We start from the raw sequence: 20,116 nt of genomic DNA, 5'->3' as shown, positions 1-20,116 counted from the left end.
ATATACGTAATCTCATTAATATCGTAAATTATAAAATTATTAGATTATTGAATAGTAAAATAAGCAAAAATAAGAATAAAAATGGACACTACATATGGAAAGAGAATAAAAGAGAAAATTTAGTTAAATAGAAAAGAAGACGTTATAAAAAGATAGAGTAGAAATTAAGAAACGGGCATTTAAAGCAGAGACGTACATAAGAAAATGTGTTGTGAGTACTCTAAAACAACTTCCATACTAGACTCGTTAAATTATAATAATACAAATAAATATATATTATATATATATATATTTATATTTATATAATGCAGACACAAATATGCAAAACAAAATATGATAAACGTACGCGGAAAATGGCTTCTTGACGAGCAACATCTTTGTGTTCTTGATGAGTCCAGTTAATATGGCCATGTCTTCTGTCTAGTGTGTGTACTGTGTGTGCTATGGAAGTAGTGATGTTTGTGTGTGGTCTTGTGGAAAGAGTCGTGAGCATTTATAGTGAGGAAGAAACTATATATGCACACGTGCATGAATGGAAGAATAGATTCTTGGATGGCCGGTGAAGAATTTGGATTTTGAGTTCCGATTTAATACAATTTACTCCCTTGTGATATTGTAAATGAGCAAATTATTTTTTTATGAAAAAAATTAATAGTCTAAAAATGAAGCATTTTAAGAGGGTAAATTGCTTCATTATGAAAAATACAGGGGCATAATTGTTGCATTCACTAGAAAAAAATTATTACTATTGGCTACAAGAGTATTAATTATGGCCAAAACCCATGGTAACTGACTACTATTAACTACAATTAAATAAAACAGATATAAGAAACTAGCTTTTGCACCATAATATTTTTTTTAGCCATAGTCAAACATTTATTATGGCTTTTAGCCACCCTTTCAAAAACCACAGCTAATAATCGTTGTGTTGTCGTGATTAATAATTATTTACTACGGCTATTTGTTACTAACCATGACAAGTAACTATAGTTAAATGTTATAATTGTTTTAGTGATTTTGAACGTGAGATATATGTATTTGATGAATGAATCAAATGTTTAATAATTATCCAATGAACGAAGGACAGTGAAGCATAAAGTAACTTTAAGCATATATGTATCTATATATTCCGTCCACTAGCTAACAAATATTTCCAATTAATTTTATTTTGTGGTTGCTGAAATATATATCCACATGTACAATATGTCCAAAGTGTAGATGCGGACATGAGAGTGGGCAGTGTGCAACTTCCATCCTTCCACAAAACAATTCATAGAAACTTCTGTAACTACAAATTATTATGCTATTTTATAACATGAACAATATTCATATTTCGAATGTTTTTCCACTAAATTCCGATGATTTTGTGGGTTTGAATTTTTAAGGCTTTGAAAACTGCGTTCAAGAATTTGATATTATTTTTAAGATGGTTGAAATTTTATTTGCTATCAGTTTGTAAAACAATATAAAATATCATAAATGTCACCATGATTGTAATTATTAAAAAATAAAGAAAATATTTTAGTTATTAATTTTTAGGAGACAAAAGTTATTTTGCATGTCATGTTATGTCTTAGGAACTAATATCTCTTAATTTTACATATATAAATAATATAAAAATCGAAAGAAAACTAATATTTGTGCTGATTTTGAACATTTTTCGATAGTTAAAAATTTGAACCGATTTTAAACCAAACAAAACTCGTTGCTTTCACAAAATATGAGTCAGAATCTAAAAATTTTTATAAAATCAAATTAGACCAATCACATATTAATATTATTGATAATATTTTTTTGAAAATTGTACATAAATTACATTACTGACTGATTTAAATTTGAGCTAAAATTGTTGTGTGAAAACGTCCCGAGTGCGCCAAATCCAAATCCAAAACTGAAGCAATTGTCGAAAAACTTGCAACATTGGTTTTTCTCAAAAGAGTGTTTAATGTCAAAACAGCAGACTAGTAAAGGCTCCCGCCATAGACGGGTTCTGTCAACCTCCAGACCGGCATTCTCTCATCCCAGTTTTCCACAAAAACAGGCGCATAAACCGATTCACACTTTGGCTTTATTATTATTATTGATCCACGCACAATCTTCTACAAAATCTTACGACGGGTACCACACATTACTCCTTCTGATTGCATCCGATTAATCATGAAACACAGAGGAAAAAGATTTCTTGGCCTGGAGCCTAACCTAAGATTGCCCATCGTTTTCTTCTTATGCTTCTGCTTCTTTCTTGCTGGGCTCTTTGGATCCATGATCATATCTCAGGTCAAACCCTTCTCTCTTTATAGATGTATTTGCATTTTTGCTTTGTGGGTTTTGTGCGTGTTTTTCATTTATATGTTTGCAGGATGTGAATAGGGGTGGATCTAGGCATAGATTGCTGGACGAGTTTGGATATGAAGACGGCGATGCTATGTCTTATGGTGAAACTGGAGAGTCTTCAGTCCGTTCCATCCCATTTCAGGTCCCTTTTTTTTTATTTCATTTTCTTGGATCTTTGGGATTTTGATGATGAAAAATCTGGACAAATGTGGAGCAATATCAGTGATTGCTGACTTTAGTTCGATTATGAGCTTGTTAGCATGTTGGTTTAAATTGAATGCTATTCAATATGATTGGTGATGAAGACATTTGGAGCCAAGATTCTTCAGAATTGTGCATAAAATTGGATTTTTGATCTCTTTTCTTAAGGCATTGTTTCATCTGGGCTGGGTGCATTGTGACCTTGGTATTTGCAGGTTTTGAGTTGGAGGCCACGGGCTGTTTATTTCCCAAATTTTGCCTCAGCTGAACAGTGCCAAAGTGTAATTGAAATGGCTAAGAGTAAGCTTAAACCATCAGCACTCGCTTTACGGAAGGGAGAGACTGCGGAAAGCACCAAGGGTACCAGAACAAGGTCTCTTCTGACTGTTCTTTTCTCATTACATTTGTTCTTCTTTCCGGTGATTCTGTCTTTTATTTATGACCTTGTAGTTGTAACATGACTATACTAATCTGCATGCTAGGGAGTAGAGAAACATGTTTGGTCTGTGTACTTAATTATTTATGAGAGTCATCCAGTTCTCAATCTTGTTTTTAAGTGTCTGCTCTTTCCATGTTAGTTCTGTCTTGTGTTTAGGCATTGACATGGAAAAGCTTTTAAGACCATTTATCAGCAAAATGGCTGTCCATCATGCGCCAATTTGTTTTCAGTTGGAAGCACATTTGCTTACATTCTTGTACTTATCCAAATGATAGTTTCTTTCTAGTCCATTATCCATGTTTGTTGATCAGTAGCCATCCCTTTATATGGGGCATTGAAGTGTTGAGATTCTTTTGTTCTACTTCCAAATATCATTTATTCCTTATCTATTGAAGCCGTTTACATTAAACATTTGAAGTACTTACAGCAGCTGTGACTTGTCCTATATCAAGGAATCGAATGTTATTTTTGCCAACAAAACTTGTAAAGATGTTGATAGTATACTGCTTCCAGTAGACTTCTTGTGTAAGTTACTAATTATTCTTCAGTTTTTGTGTTCAGTTCAGGTGCATTTATCAGTGCATCAGAAGACAGTTCTGGAGTTTTGGAGTTTGTTGAGAGGAAAATTGCAAGAGCTACAATGCTCCCAAGGAGCCATGGAGAGGTTAGTTTCTGACCCTTCCTTATTCTAAGCTGTTTCTCTCCACGCATAATTGGAAAGCACGTATTCATTAAAAATTCAAATTTAGTTGTTCTGACAAATAAATATGCATCTGCAGCCTATTGCTGTCTTGGTCCTAGAGCAATTTGGGCAGTAATATCATTGGCTGGATCCTTTTTCATTACCTAATGTCTCTTCTCTACACTTTAGAGCGTCTGCTAGACTTTAATCAATTACATCTTCTGATTTAAGAAGTGCATTATTTGTTGCATTTGATCTGTGATTTTCTTAGTATGGAAAGTTGAAAATTTCAATTTTCTATTACAGGTCATTTCTGAGATACTTGAGTAATGGGGCATATCACGATATTGCAGGCTTTCAACGTTCTGCGGTATGAGGTGGGACAAAGATACATTTCTCACTATGACTCATTCAACCCTGCCGAATATGGTCCACAGCAGAGCCAAAGGGTATGTGTCGTCCACACTCGGATACAAGCTGACTGGTTTGTTATAATTAGTAGATAAAAATTTTGGGAATTGACAAAAGTTGCCTTCTATGAGTATCATCACCTTCCCCAGATAAGACCTGTGTATGTCGATCATTGCTGCTCTAGAAGCTAATTTGCTTCCTCTTACAGATGGCTTCTTTCTTGTTGTACTTATCTGATGTGGAGGAAGGTGGAGAAACCATGTTCCCGTATGAGGTAAGACGAGAATATATGATCTTGAGCATTTGCTTATGTCTGAAAAATAGAATTACAACAAACAAGGAGAAGTACGCAGATATGATTGAGATTGACTTTCATCTGGTGCTCCTGCAGAACGGCTCAAACATGAATACAGGATATGATTATAGAAGCTGCATAGGTTTGAAGGTGAGACCACGCCAAGGAGATGGGCTTCTGTTCTATTCATTATTTCCAAATGGAACAATCGATAAGGTAATAGAATACATTCAGGTACCGTTTCATGCTACTCATGTGGGAAGTAACCAGATAGACTGTTGAACCAGAATTAGCACTATTATGCATGATACAACAGTCTACACCCAAGTTGGGTTGCTTACCCACACGTGTAGCATTTACCCTCACATTCTGATATCTTTTCATTGCATTAGTTTTCCCTCGTGTCATAGATTTGGGCAAGTACTTAACTGGCTTAGGAGACATGTTTCATGCAACATGAACTGAAGTAAGCTTTTTCCTTTTGTGCAAGTATGACCAAAGTTTGATAATGTGAAAAAACGAGGAAAACACAGTAAATATAGTTGGATACGATTGAGTTTTGTGCTCGTTGCATGTTTACCAGTATGTCATGCCAACATATTTAGTTTCGTTCATAACGTTCTAATTTAGGAAAATATAGTGAAGTCCTCACTGTGTATGGGTATCTGATCTAGCAGACCTCACTTCATGGAAGCTGTCCAGTTGTGAATGGGGAGAAATGGGTGGCTACAAAATGGATCAGAGACCGGGAATGGCCGTAGTTTCAGTGATTCGTTTTGTTCGTGGCAAACGACGTCTTTCTTCGTTCTTGGAATTATTTTCAGACTAGTTCGATCATCAGCATCATGTTGTATGGTACAGGGGAAGAATAATATTAGAACTGATGTGTTTCTTAAAAAGCAATACCCCTTTGCGTGAATAGAGGTAGACATGATGTTGGGGTATTGTAAGAGTCGCGAGGACGTTCATGTAATGATGCCATAAACTGAAATGCTGATATTATTAAGTAATTTCGCATGTTTGGCCTCAAAACATATGAGCTGCATTTCAACAGTTCCCTCAGCAGTCAGCTCTATTTTGGATCATCAAAGTTGAAAATTAAGGAAAATACTTATTTTGTTTGCCTTTTTTTTTTTCAACAAGAAAAAGATTCTTGATTAAATTGTCAATTACAAGAGGTATTATTAATAGTTAAATGTCAATATTATCAAAATAGGAAAATAAACTAAGAAATGTGAACACATTAGTTGGAGGTTTTATACATATTTATCTTATTGATAATGGTAATTATTAAGTATGTTCTATTTTTGAAGAGACTAATCATATGATGTCTTATATTGATATATTAAAGACTGGTCAAACACAATGAATAACTCAAATTTAAATGTATATATATATATCTAATGAAATAAATTTCAAAGTATTATTCATTTTTTTCGTCATTTTGTAATGTTACGTACTTCAGTTTGAATTGAACAAGCCCACCAACCCACAGAGCGAATAAGTAATTGCTGACCGTCGGATGAGATCGCATATAAGCCAAATGGTGTCACCGTAATATCCTACGCCCAATCCACAGGATACACACCCTCCACTTGACCGTTGCAACACGAAAAATTCGCAGTCTAACGGATAGTTTCTTCTTTGAAAAAAGAAAGATATCAAGAATCACACTCCGTTCCTCTTCTAAAATTTCTTCACTCCAAAAACTGCTGTCACTCTTCCTTATGAAACTCATACGAATTAATCCGAAATTTAATTAATTTCGTGAAAAGTTTTTCTGGGTTTTAAATTTTTGGTATAAATTTTCTTGGATATTGACTACGCTCTTGATCTGTTCTGTATTCATCTACCCACCACCCATCCTCAAATTGAGGAAATCAAAAATATTTCCTTGGTTTTTTAATTGAAGCTTTTTTGTTGAAGAAGAAAAAGAATGGATCTTGGTTGTATTGATATGGGCTGTGTTGAGAAGTCGAGGAAAGAAACCTCTCTTGAGAAAGACAGCAGTCCAAAGGAGTCTGCGACGTCTGCGTCTAAGATTGGAAAGGTATTCTTTCTTCGTTCTTTGTTAGTAATTCCGTCTGTTTCTTGTTCTCTGTTGTTGGGCTGATCCTCTGTTCACTTAATTTCTGATTTAGTCTCAAGTCTTTGATTTTCTTGGCATTTGGATAAACGGCTTTTATTTCATGGTTTGATTAGTTGGCATAGTTGTGGATCTGAGGTTTGGGGAAGTGAATTTCTTGTACTTTTGTTTTGTATATTTTTTATGTTCCTCTATCCTGACATGTGGTAAGAACTTATCCAAGAAATAGAGTTTGCATTGGTTGCTCTGATATCTGTCCGGGGGTGTTTGTTTTCAGTTTCTAACTACATTCTTTCCAAGTACAGAATAATAAATCGAAGGATGCAGTGCGGTCTAGCTTAAACGCTTTGAACAAACTTACATCCCAAATCTCTAAGCCTCCTCGTCGCAAGACCTCACCGCTTAATTGGTTCCCCCGGAAAAAGGTCGAACCCTATTTGAAGAGGAAAATTAAAATGCTTCAGGTTTGCTACATACACTAATCTATCTATTTCCTGAGCTAGGTTCTTGATAGACAAAGTTCTGATGCTAAGTCCTAACGCAGGAAGTAGATGGAATGCGTTTAACACTAGATGAAACTCTTGGTGATTCAAATCCACATTACTCGAGAGTACTGAGAGAAAAGATTGCAATAAGAGAAGCTGCCGAGAAAGCAATGGAGGCTCGAAAGGGTGCAATGGTGGAAGCATCCTGGTGTCGTATACTGCAGGCCGCCAGGTAATTATTGTACAGTTAATTGGCATTGGTTTATATGGGATGATGTTATCTTTGGTTTAACGTTGATTGGTTTCCTCAAAAGGATTGAAAGTAAAGAAGCAGAAGCTCAGCTGTCGAGAGCAGAACTTTCTGCTGCCGAAGCTGCTGAAGCTGCACGGGCGGTGGGTGTGATCATGAATGATGATATGTTGGGTTGTGTTCAAAACCATTACAAAATAGAAACAACGTCCTCTAGTAAGGGAGGATCTACCACTCATACGGTTTTGGCGACTTTTGAGACTGCATTTGAGGTTGATAAACAAGTAGCTGCCGCTGTTAAAGCTGCTTTTATTAAGCTTGCTAATTGCCCTTCAATAAACAAAGAGGAGTTTAAAGAATTGTTGCGCAAAATAAGTGAGAACCCTGATACTGAGGAAAATTGCAATGAATTAACAGACTTCACTTTAGACTGTGAATCTGATGCTGGGCCGGAGCTGGAAGTTGGAAGTTGCTGTAATAAGGAATTTGATGGCACAAGACTGAGGAAGCACAAGAAAGGACAGGAGTCGGATAAGTTTAGTATGACTAATATTGTTGATATGATGCTTGGTAGGCTTCGAGGCTTGAAAGAAGAAGAACTTGCTTCTCTTGCCACTATAGTTGCAACGAGTGGTTTAAATGCTGCTTTAAGCTCTGCTGTTGAAAGTACCAAGGATTATTGTAGTAAGGTCCCCAGCAGAGTGTCTGTTGGTGGGAGGATGGCAAGGAATTCATTTGCAGATGCACAGGTGGGAGGGACAGGAGGTGCTGAACTCCCTGGCCTGGACAAATTCCTTGTGAAACGCTTGACGAGACTTGAAAGAGAGGTACTGGAAGCCAAAAATGCGAGAAAAAATGAAGCTAGTGATGCAAGTAAACAGAAGCTAGATGCAACCGATGATGAGAAGCTCTTTTCTGTCAAGAATACAAGTTCAAGAACTGAAGTAAAGCTCAAAGAGGACATGGTGATTCCTGACTTAGGAAGTGTGCTAGTTAAACATTCTTCAAAGCTTGAGAAAGAGGTTGAAGAAGCAAGGATGAACGCTAAATCATCTGAAGTAGATAACAGGAAATTCCAAAGAGGACGTAGGGAACAGAAAGATGTTGCGGAGGTTCCCAGTCTAGATAAATATTTGGTGAAACGGTTGACAAGACTTGAAAGGGAGGTCCAAGAAGCTAGGAACAGGAAAAATTTCGAGCGAACTGAAGGAGAAAGGGTCATTGATTCAAGAAAGACAACTGCTATTCTAGCGGATGCAACAAATTTGAAAGAGATCCCATTTAGTTCTACTGGAGATTCAGTAGGCAAAGAAAATATGGACCTTAACAAAATTGAGAACAGAAATTCAACGACATTGGAAGTCATTGACAGTAAAGATCAAAACCATAAGAGTGAAGTGCTGGCAAATAAGATACTTCTACAAACAGATGATTCGTTGCGAAGCGAGAAAAAGGAAGCAGCACCATCAAGAAGCAGCGTTGGACTTCAGCAGCAACAGAGTGAAGATAGAAGAGACAATGCAGCAGGAAACTATGAAAGTTTAGACAAAGTTTTAGTAAAGCATGTGTCAAGGCTGGAAAAAGAAAAGATGGAATTTCGTGCAGACGAGCAAATGCAAATACAACTCAAGCGAAAGGATACCTACAGAGAAACAGAAAGCACCGAAGGCAGTTTGGACCATGTTTTAGTGAAGCATAAGTCACGGCTAGAGAAGGAAAAGTTGGCGGCAGCTGAGAAACAAGATGATAGCACCAGACACTCAATTTCACGTCAACAAGCTAGGGATAGAGAGTTTCAGGAAGCATGGGGAGGCCTGAGCTTAGGAAATTCTATACGCCCTCACGTCTCTAGACTTCAACGAGACAAGGCAAGATCCGTTGCCACTGCTTGTTCATATATAACTTTGATGCATTGCTTTTAAATGTGATATCTTTTGCTTGCTTCTAATCTTCCCCTATTAAATGTGTTTTTTTTGCACATGCATTAGGCTGCTTGGCTTGAAGCCGAAGAACAGGAGAGGAAGAGGGCGACAACAGGCGAAGTATGAGGCTCACAGAGCTAACCATTTTTCCACATTTTTGTCTCCCTGAAGTTTCAAACCAGAAACAAGACAAAATGAAATGGAAGTTCATTGTCAAAGCAAGCAAGCAACATCTTTTAGCTACTTGTTTATTTTACTGGCCTTTATGGTGTGTAAAGGATTTTACATTTTGCTTATGAAATGTTGATATATATATATATATATCTCATTATCTCGAGTTTCTTATATTATTTCCTGTTCATCTCTGCATCTTGTTTAACTCGCACGTTGTAATAACATTTGTTAGAATAGTATTGTGGTCTAGATTACTTCATACAACGTATATGTCGTGTGTAATATAAGAAAGAATAAAAAAAAAGATCTAAATGCCAGCCAACAAAAACCAAAAAAAGAAAATTGATGTTCATAGCAGAAGTGAAAAAAGGGCACATGACTGTGCAGGAACTAGAAAGTAATATGTATGTGGTGGTAGTGGTTGGTTGGTTCATTTGATGGGCCCCCATTAATCTCTGTGGGCCTGAGGGCTAAGGACCCACTACTGTCGGAAACTTCATAAACATGATCCAAAAATCTTGTGAGTGACAGATGGAAGAAAGCCCAACTAGCAACCACTCCAATTAGAATTTGTGGGTAAGATAATGGATGGACTATGGAGTGTGAGTGCGAGTGGGAGTGATGGGTGGGGTCCCCATGTTGGTGCTTTGCTTACTGTTTACGGTTTAGTTGAGTCAGACCACCTTAGTAGACTAGACTAGACCAGACTGCATAAATTCAGACCAATTATAATCAACAGCCATTGCCAGAAGAAGAACAAGTACAACTCAATGAACCATACGTGGACCCCACTCTTAGACTTCCTTCCTCGTCCCACTACCTATGCGTGTCCCACTCCAAATATCATTTCTCATTGCTCCTTTAAAGAATCAAAATATATATGTGTGTATATATATATATATATTTAAAATTTTAATTTGACCAAATCACCATCATAAAAATTAATTAATCCCTTTCCATATTTTTCATACTTGACTGATCACTGTTCCTACATTACACTACACTGCACAACACCTCATTCTCTTCTTCTCTCCTTTCTTCTTTCTTTACACATATTTCTCCACTCCTCCATTTTCATTCTCTCTCTCTAAAATGACTTTTCCTTCTCTCCTCTCTTTTCTGCTCCCCCTTCTCCTTTCCTTCTCTTCTTCATTCTCCACAAATTCTGAAGGTAAAGAAACCTCTTTCAACTTCTGATTCTTTGGTTGTTTCAGAGAATTAAAATCACACAAGTGTTCCAAGAATTGTTGTCTTTACATTTTTGTTTCTTGAATCTTCAGGTTCTGAGGATCCATAACAGTTTTGTTGTGTTTTTTAAGGCTTTTTTTGTTGGTTAGAAATTAATGAAATAGGCTGTCCAAAGTTGTTGTCTTTTCGTATCAATAAAGTGCCTTTTGATTTGCTGTTGCAGGAAACGCGTTACATGCTTTGAGGACCAGACTTTCAGACCCCACCAATGTTCTGCAGAGCTGGGATCCCACTCTCGTCAATCCTTGTACCTGGTTTCATGTTACCTGCGACTCTAATTACCGTGTTGTTCGCTTGTAAGATCTTCATTTTTCCCTGTTATTCTTACAATCACTGCTTTTCTGTTTCTATCTCTGCTGTTATTTGAGGTTTAAGTGAGACTTTCTTTGATTGTGGATGTAATAGTAATATCTCCGGTTTTGTGATTGTTTCTGTTTTTCATCTGAATTTTTGATTGTAGGGACTTGGGCAATTCCAATATTTCTGGGACTTTAGGTCCGGAGCTAGGCGAACTAAAGCACCTTCAGTATTTGTAATACTCTAAACCTTCTGCTTAGTTTGATTATTTACTATGTTTATCTTATTTTTAGTCATCATCATGCTGTAATAATTGTACATCCCTTCGTTTTATCAGTAGATGTATAGTTACTGTAAGATCTTTTGTATATATCAGTGTATTAGTGCCGTTAAACCAGGATGTCTGCAGGAAGAATGGGAGAGAGGGAATTTTTGTAACAAAGTTTGGGGTGAATTTATGTTGTTCTTGTTATAACTAATCATCACTAGATATCCAAATTCTCACAGTTTCCCTTACCTTTTTTCCGACACTTACAGTTATATAATTGATCATCGCATCATGTTTTAGTGTTAATGCGTCCTCAATATTCACTTGTGATGACAAAAGAATAAAATTTTTGGGTTATTACAGGGAGCTCTACAGAAACAATATTGGAGGGAGAATCCCAAAGGAATTGGGCAATTTGGGAAAACTAGTCAGCATGGATCTGTATGGAAACAAATTCAGGGGGAATATTCCCAAGTCTTTTGCTAACTTAAAGTCTCTTAGGTTTCTGTAAGTAAGTCCAATTTGTTCTTGAATTCAACAGTACAATTCCAATTTTAGGTAATTGAAATTTTACATTGACAGGCGGTTAAATGATAACAAGTTAACTGGATCAATTCCAAGGGAACTCACCACTCTACCAAACCTCAAAGTTTTGTAAGTAGTGATAATTGTCCAAGTTTGACACCCTTGGACAATGAGAAACAAAAGAACAAAAATCCAATTTATGGTTATGATTTCTGCACGATTTATGTTTGATTCTTGAGTTCTTGCAGCGATGTCTCCAATAATGATCTTTGTGGGACTATACCGGTTGATGGCCCCTTTGGAATTTTTCCCATGGACAGGTATTCCACGAACTAGTTCTTCCCTGTCAGGACTGTGCCTGCGACTTTAGTTTTAGTGAATTCTTTGATATAGAGTGGAATTATGTTTCTTGTATCTATATTTCGAGTTTGGTTTTTCATTGATGAATAAATCAGATTTTCAAATTATTTGCAGTTTTAGGAACAACAGGCTTAACGGTCCAGAGTTGAAAGGGTTGGCGCTCTACGACTTCGGATGCTAATTAAGGAGGTCTACAGAATACTTGCTCAGTTCAAGACAACTTGCATAAGAAAGAATATAGGATCAAATAGCTAACATTAATTTATATTTCTGTCCTTTCATTACCTATTGTAACCGCTTGAAGTAGAGACTATGCATTCATAAACAGCTTCACGGAGAGTTTTGAGCTCAATACTGTGTACTGCTTTTAACATAAACGTGGAACGAAGATGAAGATGATTGGTGTCTGAAGTATAATTTATATGAAAAGCAAATGGAGGAAGGTTTCCTCTGTCGTTTAGGCTCTATGTGGCAGCTTCTTGCATAACTTGTCTTGACGATAATCTCATAATGCTATTTTCTTGAATGCCAATTTTATCCTCATTTCTTGCTGTGAAATTTGGCAATTGAACTGTATTATCAGGGATAGAGGTGTAAACTCGCAAGCACCATCAAGTTTCAAACTTGAGCTAGGTGATGCCAATCACTCTTTGTCGCTTGTTAGCCTTCAAAAGGATATTACACTTTTATTACATTTATAGGGTAAAATTCATTTTAGTGCCCTACGTTTGATTTCAACTTCAAAATAGTTCTTATTTTTTCAATTAATTTCAAATTAATTTTTTCAACAGTTAATTTTCCTATATTACTTATAAAACTTTTCTTTTACGGAAAATTATTTTAGTGCTTCACTTTTCTTTATGGCAATTTGGTTCTTCGTACATTAGCTTAGAAAAATAATAATTATATTAATTGAAAAAAATTACCATTAAACATAGATTCAGATGTTTGTGCACCTTTAATTTTAAATTTTTTATAAATTACTTATTGTTTTAAAAATATCAATGTTAATTGGATAAATAAAAAATTTTAAAAAAATAGAAAAAAGTTATGAGTAATTATTGAAAAAAAGAGTGAGAAGAAAAAGAGAAATGAAAATGAGAAAAAAATGCGAATTAATAAAATAATTTTTTAAAAAAAAAAGACAAACAAAAAAGAATTGAAGACAACAAAATGGTGATATTCAATTATATAAAAGTATAGATAATAATTTGATTAATGACATATTAGCATAATTGTCTTGAATTTATTGAACTTGTATAATTTTTCAAATAAAGAATGCCTTAATGAATTAAGGAGTTTAATATACCCCATTCTTTAATATTTTAGCTGACATATTTATTTTCTTAATTTGTGCTCTAATTTTCAAAGTTTTTTATTTAAATATTTTTGCAGTTAAAATAAAAGGTCGGAGATTAAAATGAATTTTACCTACTTTTATATATACACATTATATATAATATATGCTAGCAGTCGAACATACTCGATGAGTACAGAGCTAAAAATAAAACAATATTCATGTGTTTGTGGAAAAAAAAGTATATTAGGCATGTACGTTTTTATCATATAAAATAAAAAAAAATATTTTAAATGTCAAATGACCAAATATAAAATAGATAGTTGATCGAAATTGACAAAATAAAATAATATTAAATATGCATGAATAAAAAAATTATTGAGAGAGTTAATTGATTAAAGAAATAGATATTTTGTAAATAAATAAATATATTTAGGAGTACTTTTATCACATTTTTAATTAAATTGGTTATATTCGACAAATGTTGCTCATTTTAGTATGTGTGGACTATAGTTTGATGTACATGTATAAATCGCGCTGGTTATTTGCTTACTGAGTTGCAATCTCACTTTTCTACTAATATTTTTTTCAGGTATAGATCTCTACTCATAGAAGCTTAGGTTAAAACCTTGTATTTCAACCAGGCTGGACTAATATGCATTTTTTCTCTTCACCCGAGTATAATAGAAGTTACATTTTGAAAAATTTTAAATATGAGTTAAAATTGTGGATAAACTGTATAATTATAATAATTTACTTTATGGTGCTTGTTATGCATATTTAACAAGAATTGGATTGTGTGTGATGATATGCATGAGCGGATTTACTTTAAGTATGATTGAGAGAGATATAGTCATAATAACGTTAGAAAGTACTACAATTTCAACGATTGGAGATAAAAAATATGTATAGCATTGGTGGGACGTGAATATATGATATCAAATTGTTACAAAAAGTTATCATCGACGGAGGGTAGACACGTAGAATAAGTGGATAAGTTGGGCGAGACGGACAATGCCACAGTAGGAGGCGTAAGGAATCGAAACGACCAAAATCCGACAACGAAGAAGACGAATGACCACCGCAATGGAAATGGCAACGACTTCCATCATTCATGTGATGCAGTAGCTCCAAGACTCATACGTCCAACATTGGCTAAAAGGCACTAAAAAGTAGCGGTCCTAGTTTGTTAATATCAATAAAAAAAAAAATCAAATGAAAGTTTATATTTATTTTTAATTGATTTGTCACTTGGTCAAATATATTTTTTTAATTTTTTATATAAGTCAAGGTTATATGTTAATATGCTAATGGATGTGGGCAAGATGCATTTTCATTCTCATAAGTCAATTAAGAATAAATATGAATTTTCAATCAATTTTTTTTATTAATATCAATAAATTCTGTAAATTTTACCAACAAATAGACTGATATGTTAAATAAAAACATACAAACATTAAAAACACTAGATATAATTTCTCATACCATAAAAAATCAATGAACAATTGCACCACATCCAAGATATAGTATAAATATGTGGTATAGATAATAATGAAGAGAGGAGGAGGAGAAAAAGATGGTGAGATTGACAGACTGTAATGAAAATGAAAAGGCAGTCAGCCCGTACGAATGTAGGTCTCACCACGTACTATGAGAAATACTATAAAGCAGGCAAAATGAAAAATATTCTTATTTAAATTAAATTAATTATTATTATAAATACAATATGCTTCTCATGCAATTATAAATGATCAATTTTATCAAATTATACATTAATTTTATAGTAAATATTTATTATATTTATCATAAAAAGTCAAATTAGAATTTGCCCGAAAAATCATAGTGAGCAATGGCGCTACAGTAATGCAAGGGAAAAAACGTGGTGCAGAAAAGACAGAGAGACACTAAAATCCAATTTTGAAGAACACCATTTTGCAGGAAGGCTGATGACCAAATAAAATAAATTGTAAAACCATAAAAAAAAAAAAACACTGTCCAAAACTCTCCTTGTGTGTGTATATTTCTTAAATGTATAATCTAATATAATATATTAAATTAATTAATTTTTATATGATAATCACGTAAGTTCTATGTGGATTACGAGTCTAAAAAAGTATTCATTTTTGAATGAGCTGTTTTTTTGAAGATAAGTTCGTCAAGTTATACCTAAAATGAACAATATATTATGCTACGTAAAATCAGTAACGTTGCATGTTATAGCATTATAATATTTTTTTTGGATTTAGTGAATTTATTTTAATTATTATTATAAAACAAGAAAAGTAATGACAAAGAAAAGAGAAGAAAAACATAAATAAAATATAGATGGTATAGTAAAACTAGTAATTGGAGAATAATATAATTGGGTGAGCTTATAAACGTTTGAAATATATTATTAAAAAAATTTAAGAAATTATAAAATGCTATAAACAAAGTGCTTCGTAAATTTTTAAGAGAAAAGAGCTTTTCAACTTTTCTTAAAAAATGTACAAGTTACTAACTTATTTTTAAAATTTAAATTCCATTATAAATTTATTATTATTAATATTTTATAAGTTTCATATTGTTATTTCATTCAAACAGCGATTAATTTATTTTAAAATAAGATATAATATTAATATTTTACCCAACTTTTTTTACTTATTTTTCTCACAAATTTTTATATTTTTAATAAGCTCACTGTTATAATTTATTTTTTCCCACTCACCTTACTATTTGTTACTCATCACCTTATAGGAAATTTCAAGTCAGGACTAGGTTTGGCTGCATCAAACCATCAAACTTATAATGTGATTGGTCACTTTTTTTTAACTGTATAGAAATTACACGGCAAGGGTATTGTACTTGTTATATGGTTGATTCAAGTTTCGCCAAATCAAGTCTGGACCCTACGGAAAATTTTAGTCTGAACTAAGTTTGTTGAGCAAAATCAATCACAAAACAAATGTAATAAACTGTAACTGTTTTTATATACTTACAGGAGTGCATGCAGCAACGAACGACTAATCTTTCAAATTTAGCTTTGACAAAGGCGCTGAGTGTTATATAGCCAACTGAATGAAGCAGCAGTCAGCCAAGTTGACATACCTTAAACTGAGGTTACCGCAGAGAACGTGGCCGGAGAAAGTAAGAAGACAGAGACGTAGTATGAACACGTATTACTCTGCCTTCCATTTCCTAATTCTCTGTTTGCTTCTCCTCATCAACGCACCTGCCTCTTCAAAATGCATCATCGACACTCTCCCGGGATTTCCTGGAACCCTACCTTTCAAACTTGAAACCGGGTCCGTTATATATATATATATGTCGATATGTTTGTTGATTTAATTTTGTATATCTATCTCATTCATGGAACTTAATGCATTCAGATACATTGGCGTGGGAGAAAAGGATGAAGTGCAGCTGTTTTACTACTTCATTCAATCAGAAAATGACCCACAAAGAGACCCTCTCATACTATGGCTCAACGGCGAACCTGGTTGCTCTGGTTTTTCAGGCCTCGTTTATGAAATTGGTCGGGTTTTTATTGTTTTTTTCCAATTTGCTGTAATCATTTATGGGTTTTGGAAGATGAGGCGGCACGCTATGTTACTTTGACTCCGATTTATGTGGTGTGTTTCTTGTAGGTCCATTGGGTTTTGACGTTGAAGCTTTTGATGGAAGCTTACCCTCTTTGGTTGTAAATCCTTATTCATGGACGAAGGTGGCTAACATCCATCGTTTCATGCTCCCCGTCATTCACTTGTTCTCAAGGGTGATGATTGTATATGGTATTCTTGCAGATTGCTAGCATTATATTCATAGACTCCCCTGCTGGAACTGGATTCTCCTATGCCACCACTTCACAAGGTTATATTAACTCTGACAATAAAACTGCTGAATATAATTACTCCTTTCTGAGGAAGGTAAGCTTGCAACAACTATCATCCATCCCTGCCCTTTTCACTTGTTTCTCTTTTTACTTCCAACTCATATGAAAACTGAAGCAATTATTTAGAAGCTAATTCTATGTATTGGAAACTGCAGTGGTTGTTGAATCACCCAGAGTTTGTCAAAAATCGTCTCTACATTGCAGGTGACTCTTATGGAGGCAAAATTGCCCCAATGGTAGCTCTGGAAATAGCGAAAGGTGGCGTTTATCATAATGAACTTGTGATAAATTTGATTTGAATTTTCCCTCATCAGGATTGAGTTGAACTGAATGCTTATACTCCAGGTAATGAAGCTGGACTTAAGCCACGAATGTTACTCCAAGTAAGTTGAAATTCTATGCTCACTGTGAAATCGCCTTCCAATGACTCATCAAAGATAAGCATGTTAATGAGGAATTGAAGCAGGGTTACATTGTTGGAAATTCAAGAACAGATGCAAATAAAGATGATAACGAGAAGGTTCCTTATGCACACAGGATGGCACTCATATCAGATGAACATTTTGAGGTAGTTTCGTTCTATTTTTTCTAGTATCTTTGGGGAACAAGTTCAATGAGAAAGAACTAAGAATTCAAACACGGAAGCAAAGATACAGATTAAATTTAAAGTCAATTTTGATGCCACTAGATTCAGAACTTCATCACCATTCACCACATAGTGCTTGATGAAATTTGTCTGCATACTCAATATGACCAAATTAGGTGCTGATGCTGCTAATTGCTTCCACTACAACCGATAAAATGACCTACACTTGGACATTAGTGGCTGAATCTGCTTGACTCAATTCTGCATCTTTTGTTGTTTCAGATCATGCTGAAAAAGTTTTTCTGCTTCATTCTTTCCTGGGACAGATGATAATTTAGTCGATGAATATTGTCTTGTATTATATAACACGGATAGCTCGACAATTTCAGCTAGCAAATAGCAGCTGTCATGGGGAGTATGTGAATCCAGATTCAGAAAACATACAATGCCTTTATGCTCTTCAACTTGTTAAAGAGGTAAAATACCATTTTCTTATACTGTCATTTCTTCCGTTTTACATATTTATTTAGGCACTGGTTGTTCTTGTATGTAATTAAGTGCAGTGCACGAGCCATATCTCTGAGAATCATATTCTGGAGCCAAAATGCAAATTCATGTCACCGAGACTTAACATCTCTCAGCCGGTCCAATTATCCCTAGAAGATGATCCAGTTGACCTTCTTTCCTTGTCCAAAAAGAAGAGCATCTATGGTGCCGCGTAATTCTGCATTCCCGTCTAACTTATTTTGCCGTGTCCACACAGTATATATGATATTATTACCACTGGATTTTTCTTAGCAAAAGTCTTCCTGTTTGCAGAATTATGATTACGTGACCTCTTATGTCTGGGCAAATAATGAAACTGTCCAAGAAGCTCTTCACATAAAAAAGGTACATGAACAAATAGACAAAAGTTTTTTGCATGTTAAAAACTGGTTTATTTCCTGTCTAAGAGAGTAGTGGGACATCTCTGTGGTGTTGGTTGAAATCCAGGGAAAAATAACTGAATGGAAAAGATGCAATAAGAGCTTATCCTATGAAGAAGACGTACCAAGTGTTTTCGAGCATCATCAACTTCTCAATGAGAAGGGCTTTCAAGCCTTGGCATACAGGTGACTCAAATAATTAGCTACTTCCCAAACAAAATTGACGGCTTAAAACTGCTTGAATTAAAATTCAATCACAATATCTTTTCTGCTTTAACTTTTAGAAATATTAACATCCTACGTACAAACAAGCCTCTCCCAGTATTCTGTAATTATGTATGTATGTGTATCTCTAATTTCAGTGGTGATCATGACATGGCTGTACCTTACATGAGCACTTTAAAATGGATACGCCATCTCAATCTCACCCTTGATGAGGAATGGAGGCCTTGGACTGTGGATGGCCAAATTGCAGGGTCAGTTTTCAGTTCTCAACTCGACCCAGAAAAATCAATCCAACAAATGAAGTAATTAAATCTTGTGCATGCAGATACACAATGAAATACAAAAACAAACAAGCCGAACTCACCTTTGCGACGGTGAAGGCAAGATAAGAGTTCAAACTTTTCATTCCCTCATGAATAATTATGTGAAGCAAATATGGAGATAAACGCATATATTTTGGTTAATGATTTGCAGGGTGCAGGCCATACAGCTCCAGAATACAAGCCCAAACAATGTTTCGCAATGATCAAAAGATGGTTATCTTTATATCCACTGTAGATCTTTTGAACAGTGTCCGATTATTCCGAGTATGTGTTTAGGGCTTCAAAGTTAGAGGTTCCTACAACATTTCTCTTTCATATGTATTATTTATCATATATTACAATAAGTGAGTGTTCCTGCAACATTTCTCTCTACAAATTTTTGCAGTTTGCTCTTCAAGCATATAATAAAAACAACAATTATTATTATTATTATTTGATCCGGGTCGAATTATGCTATCTCGAGATTCGATCTCCACTAAGAATGCCAATTCGTCCAAGACCGGATTTTGGGTTCCCTGAGAATAAAACACGAACCGTGAGCTCGTCGGGCACGTCCCCGACAATGACCCTCCGACGCTCAAGTTAGGTTGATCGAGAGAAATATATTCTATCTCAAAGTTCGATCTCAATAAATGTGTAAAAGGTACCTCAATAATGGCGTATCGGGGTCTATTTATAGAGCACAACTGTGTATCGGGTATTGGGCCACGTGGCCTTATCCTACTGGCTCATGTTCTGATCGAACGGCTTCCATTGTCCGGGTCTTCAGTCGGTTTGTGCGATCCGGGTCGGGTCCTCCGCGACCCGCCCGTTACAAGAGGCGCGGATCCTGATCGCGAAATGACTCTAATGCCCTTAATGAAGGGTAATCTAGTCTTATTGTAGGGGTTACAAGTGTATACCCATCATTA

The 20,116-nt window shown here is 35.0% G+C and overlaps 4 protein-coding genes across 4 annotated transcripts; all 4 read left to right on the top strand.

The window, feature by feature from the left end:
• LOC105169473 (probable prolyl 4-hydroxylase 9) lies at window positions 1,958–5,449 on the top strand. The gene is made up of 8 exons (XM_011089866.2): window positions 1,958–2,277; window positions 2,360–2,476; window positions 2,751–2,908; window positions 3,536–3,638; window positions 4,010–4,105; window positions 4,276–4,341; window positions 4,459–4,578; window positions 5,040–5,449. The coding sequence occupies exons 1-8, from the start codon at window positions 2,158–2,160 to the stop codon at window positions 5,121–5,123; spliced, it is 864 nt and encodes a 287-aa protein (XP_011088168.1). The 5' UTR covers window positions 1,958–2,157; the 3' UTR covers window positions 5,124–5,449.
• On the top strand, window positions 5,995–9,420 carry LOC105169472. Its single transcript, XM_011089865.2, has 5 exons — window positions 5,995–6,412; window positions 6,754–6,912; window positions 6,993–7,165; window positions 7,248–9,051; window positions 9,172–9,420. Exons 1-5 carry the CDS (start codon window positions 6,299–6,301, stop codon window positions 9,229–9,231), a joined length of 2,310 nt encoding a protein of 769 aa, XP_011088167.1. The 5' UTR covers window positions 5,995–6,298; the 3' UTR covers window positions 9,232–9,420.
• Window positions 10,258–12,444, top strand: LOC105169471 (LRR receptor kinase BAK1-like; the record flags this gene model as incomplete). The annotated part of the gene is made up of 7 exons (XM_011089864.2): window positions 10,258–10,450; window positions 10,691–10,823; window positions 10,988–11,059; window positions 11,456–11,599; window positions 11,675–11,746; window positions 11,866–11,937; window positions 12,092–12,444. Coding segments are annotated over 7 exons (753 nt in total), but the record flags the coding sequence as incomplete, so codon positions are not given.
• LOC105169470 (serine carboxypeptidase-like 7) lies at window positions 16,290–19,559 on the top strand. Its single transcript, XM_020696059.1, has 14 exons — window positions 16,290–16,558; window positions 16,643–16,788; window positions 16,901–16,977; window positions 17,057–17,179; window positions 17,301–17,403; window positions 17,491–17,528; window positions 17,612–17,713; window positions 18,121–18,207; window positions 18,295–18,450; window positions 18,551–18,622; window positions 18,725–18,843; window positions 19,020–19,133; window positions 19,208–19,262; window positions 19,357–19,559. Exons 1-14 carry the CDS (start codon window positions 16,332–16,334, stop codon window positions 19,438–19,440), a joined length of 1,503 nt encoding a protein of 500 aa, XP_020551718.1. The 5' UTR covers window positions 16,290–16,331; the 3' UTR covers window positions 19,441–19,559.

This window comes from Sesamum indicum, linkage group LG8, assembly GCF_000512975.1.
Source record: "Sesamum indicum cultivar Zhongzhi No. 13 linkage group LG8, S_indicum_v1.0, whole genome shotgun sequence".
In the NCBI taxonomy this organism is placed as follows: Eukaryota; Viridiplantae; Streptophyta; class Magnoliopsida; order Lamiales; family Pedaliaceae; genus Sesamum; species Sesamum indicum.
This window is presented reverse-complemented; position numbering and strand designations above follow the sequence as displayed.